The sequence below is a fragment of the Microtus ochrogaster genome, chromosome 1, assembly GCF_000317375.1.
Source record: "Microtus ochrogaster isolate Prairie Vole_2 chromosome 1, MicOch1.0, whole genome shotgun sequence".
NCBI lineage: Eukaryota > Metazoa > Chordata > Mammalia > Rodentia > Cricetidae > Microtus > Microtus ochrogaster.
Genome location: NC_022009.1, coordinates 54,815,633 through 54,824,334, shown reverse-complemented (window position 1 = coordinate 54,824,334; position 8,702 = coordinate 54,815,633). Strand labels below are relative to the sequence as shown.

The 8,702-nt window shown below is 39.9% G+C and overlaps 1 protein-coding gene across 2 annotated transcripts in view; it reads left to right on the top strand.

The window, feature by feature from the left end:
* Gemin2 (gem nuclear organelle associated protein 2) overlaps positions 1 to 8,702 on the top strand; it is a 15,241-nt gene that overhangs the window by 2,705 nt on the left and 3,834 nt on the right. For both annotated transcript variants that reach the window (XM_005343699.3, XM_005343698.3), the window contains exons 3-8: positions 629 to 718; positions 957 to 1,016; positions 3,542 to 3,655; positions 4,577 to 4,621; positions 5,824 to 5,892; positions 7,487 to 7,597. In XM_005343699.3, the coding sequence (XP_005343756.1) occupies positions 629 to 718; positions 957 to 1,016; positions 3,542 to 3,655; positions 4,577 to 4,621; positions 5,824 to 5,892; positions 7,487 to 7,597 (489 nt within the window). The remainder of the gene's footprint in view (positions 1 to 628; positions 719 to 956; positions 1,017 to 3,541; positions 3,656 to 4,576; positions 4,622 to 5,823; positions 5,893 to 7,486; positions 7,598 to 8,702) is intronic.

Below are 8,702 nucleotides of genomic sequence, written 5' to 3'. Positions count from 1 at the left end.
TTCGAGACAGGGTTTCTCTGTGGTTTTGGAGCCTGTCCTGGAACTAGCTCTGTAGACCAGGCTGGTCTAGAACTCACAGAGATCCGCCTGCCTCTACCTCCCGAGTGCTGGGATTAAAGGCGTGCGCCACCAACGCCCGGCCATATCCTTCATATTTCATAAGAACTTCACCTCCAACATTCAGCCCATATTTTTCTAAGTAAAATGACAAAGGATCTCTCTTTTTTTAAAAAATGATTTTGTTATTTTTACTTAAAACGCATTTGTATTTTGCCTGCTTGTATGTCTGTATGAGGGCATCAAATCCCCTGAAACTGGAGCTACAGACAGTTGTCAACTGTAATATGGGTACTGGGAATTGAACCTGGAACCTTTGGAAGAACAGTCAATGCTATTAACCACTGAGCCATCTCTCCAGCCCCAAAAGATCTCTTTTATTAACTGGTTCATAGATGTAATGTGAACTACCTGCCTTTCTGCTCTAATAAAATGTACCTTTATTCTCTTAAATAATCTTATCATTCACTAAAACATATTTACTCTTCATCTTGATTTTGCTCTTACTGTGCATAGGCATAGATTCTAGTTACAGCACTGAAACGCCTAACATCTGTGACCTGATTTCCAGCTTTCAGGATGTCAGCCTGCCCCAGAAGGTTATTCTCCAACACTTCAGTGGCAGCAGCAGCAAGTGGCCCAGTTCTCAGCTGTTCGACAGGTAAATGTCCCCTTCAATCAAATTAAACCTCCTCAGATGTACTTCTGTCCTTTGTCTGTAATTGAAATAATTGTAAATACTCAAGTATTTGTGAATTACTTACCAAAGTATTCTAATCATCAGAATATATTTGGCATTTGTGTATTTTTTAAATTTTAGGGTAGTTGAAATTTTGTAGAAAAACTTGTTTCTTTTTAGTTTTTTATTCTCTGAAGATCATTAACTTTCCTTCCTGTAGAGTGTGAACAAGCATAGACATCACTGGAAATCTCAGCAGTTGGATAGCAACGTGACAATGGTATGTGAGTTTCTCAGCTTACGTTGTCCAGTATATGCCTTTGTGAAATAATCCATAGTCTAGTCTTTAAAGAGTTAAATGGTTAGTCTATATTATTTTTATTTTCCTACCTATGCCAATATGTGTGTATATCAATTTGCTATAGTAGTAGTCTGAGTCAGTGTTTAGTTTTTTCAGAGAGGATCCCACTACATTGCCCCAGCTGATGTGAAACTCATTATGTAGACCAGGCTAACCTTAGACACAAGGGTTTTGCCTGCTTCTGCCTCTGGAGTGCTGGAATTAAAGGCATGCACCACCAAGACTGGCCCTTGACTGTTTGATTCACCTTATCTTGAGAGACTTAGGATATGTGAAAATGGTCAGGAACAAAATAGAGTATTACTGCTGTATCAGTTCTGCCGAAATAATAAGTAAGGCTGAGAAGTTAGGCTGTGTCCTTAGGATTATAGCCTAACAATATCCATAAAAGACTGTCAAATTACAATCTTACACAAGACCACCACCACCTTATACAGAAGGACTTCTGAGTCAGGAGCAGTGGCACTCTCCTAAATTCCAGCACTCTGGAGGCTGAAGCTGGAGGATCATAAGTTTGAGGCCAGCGAGAGTAATTTAAAGGTCAGTCCGGGCTTATAGGATAATCTTATCTCAAAAAAGCAAGTAAATGCAAACCTCTACCAGGACTTCTGCCCAGCTGCTCTTTGTTTGCCCTCAGACTTCTTTTTCAGAGTTTGCTGTGGTCCTTTCCTCCACCTCCCTAAGTACTCTTATGGCTTCCTATGTGTTTATTTTTCCTGCAGTGCTAGGGATTGAACTCAGGGCCTTGTATATGCTATGTAGTTCTTTTTTTTTTTTTTAATATTTATTTATTATGTATACAATATTCTGTGTGTATGCCTGAAGGCCAGAAGAGGGCGCCAGACCTCTTTACAGATGGTTGTGAGCCACCATGTGGTTGCTGGGAATTGAACTCAGGACCTTTGGAAGAGCAGGCAATGCTCTTAACCACTGAGCCATCTCTCCAGCCCCTGCTATGTAGTTCTTATCCCTAGCCCTTGATTTCTTTTTTTTTTTTTTTTTTTTTTTTTTTTTTTTTTTTTTTTTTGTTTTTTCGAGACAGGGTTTCTCTGTGGCTTTGGAGCCTGTCCTGGCACTAGCTCTGTAGACCAGGCTGGTCTCGAACTCTCAGAGATCCACCTGCCTCTGCCTCCCGAGTGTTGGGATTAAAGGCGTGCGCCACCATCGCCCGGCTAGCCCTTGATTTCTTAAAACAAGTTTTGCTATGTAGCTCAGCCTAGCCTTAAACTTGGAATCCTCAAGCCTCTACCTCCTGAGTGCTGGGACAGGCATGTGCTGCCGTGCGGGCATCTCTCTGGTTTTTTCATTTAGGTTGACAAATGGTGACTGTGTGACCTCTCCAGGCTTTTAAGGATTCTTCTAAACTGTTGCTTTTTTAGAATGTAAATACATTTTCAGAATCTAAAGACACTGAAGGGGGCTTATTAGATTTTCTTGGTGAGATATTGATGTCATGCAATGAACATATTTATACTGCTTCATGGTAACCTGTGTAATAGTGAAGCCTGTGGTCCATATTGGGATATTTCTTTCTGTATCATAGCAACTTAGATATAATTAATTAACCTCCTAAAATATTAGCAGTTAAAGATTAGAATTGGAGAAGAGATGAATACATTGTTCTAGGCAATTTTCTCCAATCTTCTAGAGAATCACACATTTAAGAAAGTGGCAAAAGCTATTTATCTTCTGAAAGAGAAGAAAATATACTCCTTTTTTTAAAAAAGATTTATTTGTTTATCATGTATACAGTGTTCTGTCTGCATGTATGCCTGCAGGCCAGAAGAGGACACCAGATGGATTATAGATTTTTGTGAGCCACCATGTGGTTGCGGGGAATTGAACTCAAGACCTCTGGAAGAGCAGCTAATGCTCTTAACTGCTAAGCCATATCTCCAGCCCCAAAAATGTATTCTTTATGATCCAAATCCCCCCTTATAAATAGACCAGGCAGGGACCAGTGAGGTGGCTCCACTTGTGAAGGCAATTGATGACCCAGTGTTTAATCTTCAGCACCCACATAGTGAAAGGAGAGAACTGACTCTTTCAAGGTGTTCTCTGACATGTACACGCATGAATGAATAGTAGAATTGGTTTGGGTTTTTGGAAAAGAGGACGTCGAGTTAGAGTTCACTATGCAGCCTTAAAGGTCACATCTCCAACAGCAGTCACAGCCTACAGTTCTCGCAGTTAGTCCCAGCGTAGGGGTCTGGAGAATGTACACAGTTATGTCCATAGCTAGCACCATGTCTTTGAGTTGGGGTAATCGAGATATAGGGAACCCTCAGTTTCCTTTTTTTTTTTTCTTAAAAATGAGCCAAAATTTTTATTTGTTTATTCCTTGCATTTGAAGTTCCTTTCAGTGGCATCTTTAGCCTCACTTGTTTTTATGATGATCAGTGTAAAAATAAATAAATAGAAATAAGTAATTTTTTTTCTTTCAGCCAAAATCTGAAGATGAAGAAGGCTGGAAAAAATTTTGTCTAGGTGAAAGGTTGTGTGCTGAAGGGGCTCTTGGACCATCTACAGATGAAAGCCCTGGGATTGATTATGTCCAGGTAGGTGGTGACCTAGATGAACATAAGCAGTGATAGACATGCAGACATTGACTAGTAGACTGGAGTTACCACAACCTGTTTGTGTGTGCCTCGTGACCTGAGAATAGCTCGCTCTCTTCTCACAGGTCGTTACAAACAAAGCCGAGTGACGGGCGAAGATGAACTACTGTCTGATTCTGTGTAGAAAATACTAACCAACTTCCCACTTAGTTCATTGGCTTAGACAGCATCAGCCCACTTTCTAATTTACTGGGCTCATATTCTCTCGTGCGTTAGTTATATAATGATTTTGTGAGTTAAAAGATTGTGTTATGAAAGGTGGAAGGGGTTTTATTTTGGGACAGGGTCTCATTGCTGGGGCTGGCCTTGATATTACCTTCCTCCCACCTCAGTCTTCTGAGTAAGCTAGGATTATACATGCATTGCTGTCCTGTCTGCCTAGGATTCAGGGTTTGCTGGTTTGTTTGGTTTGGTTTGGTTTTTGTGAAGCAGAGTTAGGAATTAATAAAGGGCATTTTTAATCTGAATTCAAAGCACAAAGAATAGTAGAGAAAGGCACTGAAAAAAATGCATACCCTGGAACATAGGTGTGTACTTCTCAAGAGCTGCTTTGGTTTTGTTCGTTTTGTTTTGTTTTGAATGATTGGGCATGGGCTAAATACTAAGTTATAAGTAGTTATTGATAAATTTATTCTACAGATGAAATATTGAGAGTATTTTTAAATTTTTCATAACTTTGTGGAGGGTATCGAGACAGAGTATTGCCCAGGGCACTGTGTAGCCCAGGATGGCCTCAACCTCATAATCATGATGGAATTTTCTATCCTTTGTTAGGCACGAAATTTTCCAGTTTGACCAGAAGTAAATGAAGCCCGACTTGTGCTGACATTTAGTAAACCCCAGTCTCCTTTTCTCTTTCAGATTGGTTTTCCTCCCTTGCTTAGTATTGTAAGCAGAATGAATCAGGTAAGCATCCTCAAACAGTAACTCATTCTTTTCTTGCAGTGTATATGAAAGGGTTTGAATCCACTTACTCAGCATTTACAGTGTACAGGGTCTTGTCCTAGGCCCTGCAGTGATTCTGATTGTATTTCTATGTGAGAGAATAATGTTAATGGCTGTTTTATAGCTGAGCAAACAAAATTTCATCAAGTAAAAGGATCCCGTGACAGATGGCTCTTGTGTTCCTGATATGGTACTAACGTGTTCATTTGTGTACATTTAATTATGTGTGTTAAGCCTACATCTGAAATTCAGTACTTGAGGCCAAGACACAGTTCTAGTTTTAAAGGACCTGTCTCAGCATAGTTAGTGAAGGTTAAGATACATAATTTATTGGATAAAATAGCTAATTTATTAGACCGAATGGGAAAAACAGATAGAATTTTATTCATTAGTCCTTTAGGAGAGGAGATTTTTATTGCCAGCTTTAAAGCAAATGAAGCTGTCAAATCAGTGATTGAGCCTTTAACCCCAGCACTCAGGGTGGATCTCTGATTTCAAGGCCATCCTGGTCTACAGAACGAGTTCCAGGACAGCCAAGAGCCAAGACTACACAGAGAAACCCTGTCTCAGAAAGGAAAGAAGCAGGTAGTCATAGTTGGGTTTTGTTTTTTTTTAAGTACCCAATTCTCCGCGCATTGATGATGTCATCTGTGTGATTTTAAAACAGCCTTCTCTAGCTAAGTTTGCTTCTCTTTAGAGTTGGTTTTCAACTTTGTTTGAATTGTAAGTAAACTAAAGGCTCTTTTTGTAGGCGTATTTGAAATTTTTTACTAGTGACAAACTAAATTTAAAGCCTGAGTCAACACTCGAGACTGTAAGACTATTTTTCTGAAAAGACTTTACATCAGGCTTGTGCTCACACTGGGAGGCAGAGGCAGCAGGATGGCCACAAGTATGAGACCCTCTGCTCTGCGTTGTGAACCCAGGCCAGTCAGGACCACATAGCGAGACCATGTCTCAAACAAAACAAAAGACCAGTTGCTAGTTACTGACGGTTTTCTCTGGAAACCTAAAGAACAAAGCCACTTTAACCTTCCAGCTGCTTTTTAGCTATAGTTAATGAAGCTCGTGTTGAACTTGTCAGTGTTTTATGTCTAATGTCGCTGCCTGCCCCCACCCCACTGCTTTTTATTTTATTTTATTTTATTTTTTTTTTTTTTTAGGCAACAGTCACTAGTGTCTTGGAATATCTGAGTAATTGGTTTGGAGAAAGAGATTTTACTCCAGAATTGGTAGTATTGCATCTTTTTCATTATGCAGGCAAAATTATGTTTACTTTTATGAGGTGTAACTGGGGTATTTATATTTACATATGTGTATGCATGTATATGTATTCATGTGTTCTGCAATATAAAATCCAAATCTTGTTTATAAATAAGCACCGTATTTTCCTCATTAAGAAGGTCATAGGGACTGGGATTACCATGGCACCTGTCTGTGAATTGTAGCACTTGGGAGGCAGATGTAAGAGTTTGAGGGCAGCCTCAGCTCCATAGTGAACTGGAGGTCAGCCTAGGCTATAGAATAAGACCTTATCTCAAAAGCACAAAACAGGGGGCTAGAGAGATGGCTCAAAGGTTAAGAGCATTGACTGTTCTTCCAGAGGTACTGAGTTCAATCCCCAGCAACCACATGAAGGCTCACAACTATCTACTATGAGATCTAATACCCTTTTCTGACATTCAGGCAACATGCAGACAAAACACTGTATACATAATAAATAAATAATAATTAAAAAAAATATAAAACGGGAACCAGATGGTGGTGGCGCAAGCCATGAATCCCATCACTCAGGAGGCAAAGAGAAGCAGGTCTCTGTGAGTTTGAGGCCAGCCTGGTCTACACAGTGAGTTCTAGGACAGGCTTCAAAGCTACACAGAGAAATCTGTCTTGAAGGGGAAAAATTTTTAGAAATGTATTAATTATACACTAATATGTTTATAAATTAAATTAATATGTATAAATATATAATCTATAATATAGTAACATGAAATAATATATGTAAAGTGTTTCTATATCTATAAAATATATTTAATATATGTATATGATGCAGGTTTTAAACGTGGGTATTAAGAGAAAAAAACTTTCTAAAGAAAATTAATACTCACCAGGAACCTGGATGTGGTCTTCTGTGAGAGTCACTCTTTCAATCTTCAGGCAGGTGTAGTAGCACATGTAGTAATGAAATCCTAGCACTGAGGGCAGAGCCAGGCAGATCACTCATGAGTTCAAGGCCTGCCTGGACTCCATAGCAATTCTAAGGCCAGCAAGGTCTACAAAGTAGGCCCTGTCTCAACAATAACAATTCTTTAGCGTATTTTTTAATGAGATAATACACCCCAGTGTGGTGATACACACCTTTAATCACAGCATTGTAGAGGCAGAGGCAAGCTGGAGACCAGCCAGAGATACATAATGAAACTTTGTCTCAAAAAACAAAAATGATTTTGCTTATAATTGATAGCCTCAGAACAAGGCATGGTATAAGATCCCCTTTAATCCCAGCATTCATGAGGCAGAATCAAGTAGATTTCTGTGATTTCCAGGCCAGCCATGGCTATACAATGAGACTCTGTATCCACAAAAAAGGTGGGGAGGGACCTAAACGATAGTACAAATATCAGAAATGAGTTTGTTGGGAATTGGGTGCTATTTTAAAGGAGCTAGTGGTCTAGGCCTGTGGCCACAAGACAGAAGAACCATGACTTGATTCATTTGTCCTTGATTTGTTCATAGCATGTGAGCAGATAACAGCATTAGGCATTTAGAAAAGCAGATTAAATGGGTGCTTCATTGTTTATTTATTACTTCTTAATTTTTACTTAGGGAAGATGGTTTTATGCTTTGCTGGCTTGTCTTGAAAAGCCTTTATTGCCTGAGGCTCACTCACTGATTCGACAGCTTGCAAGAAGATGCTCTGAAGTTAGGCTCCTCGTGGTGAGTTACAGTGTATATTTCAGATTCTAATTGTCTACTCGTGTATATGGTGGGAGAGAAGATTTCAGTGATATATGAAGTAGAAAAATATGAGATTAGCCAGGCGATGGTGGCGCACTCCTTTAATCCCAGCACTCAGAGAGGCAGGCGGATCTCTGAGTTCAAGGCCAGCCTGGTCTACAAGAGCTAGTTCCAGGACAGGCTCCAAAGCCACAGAGAAACCCTGTCTCGAAAAAAACCAAAAAAAAAAAAAAAAAAGAGCTAGTTCCAGGACAGGCTCCAAAGCCACAGAGAAACCCTGTCTCGAAAAAAACCAAAAAAAAAAAAAAAAAAGAGCTAGTTCCAGGACAGGCTCCAAAGCTACAGAGAAACTCTTGTCTCGAAAAATTTAAAAAAAAAAAATGTGGGATATATTATTAGTTGAGAATAAAGCGGCCACAAAAATAAGTCTCAAATATACTAAATTAAATAATGTAAAGCCAAATATGGTGGGCAAGACTGTAATCCTGTCACCTAGGAGGTGGAAAGGGGAGTAATGCAGTTTAAGTCCAACCTGGGCTATACAAAAGACCCTCTCAAAAAAGGGGGGGGGGGCTGGAGAGATGGCTCAGCGGTTAAGAGCACTGCCTGCTCTTCCAGAGGTCCTGAGTTCAATTCCCAGCAACCACATCGTGGCTCACAACCATCTGTAATGAGATCTGGTGCCCTCTTCTGGCCTGCAGGCGTACATGTATACAGAATATTGTATACATAATAAATAAATAAATATTTTTAAAAAGGGGGGGGAGGAGCAAGCATGATGGCATACACCTTTAATCCTAGCACTTAGAAGGCAGAGGCAGGTGGATCTCTGTAAGGCCAGCATAGTCTGCAAGTGAGCTTCAGGCCAACCATGGCTACAGAGTAAGACCTGTCTCAAAAAAAAGAAGAATGTGGAAAAAAAGTACAGTGAAGATTTTTTCCCCCAGGTAAAGGAAGTGTGAAGGTACACAGACAAGATCTAAAATGGCCTAGTCCCAGAACTTCGGCTCTGATGCTCATGACTTCTATACTCTTTGTCTGTTTTGTGCTGCGGTAGCAAAGTGCCTGAAGCCAGTGTTTACTA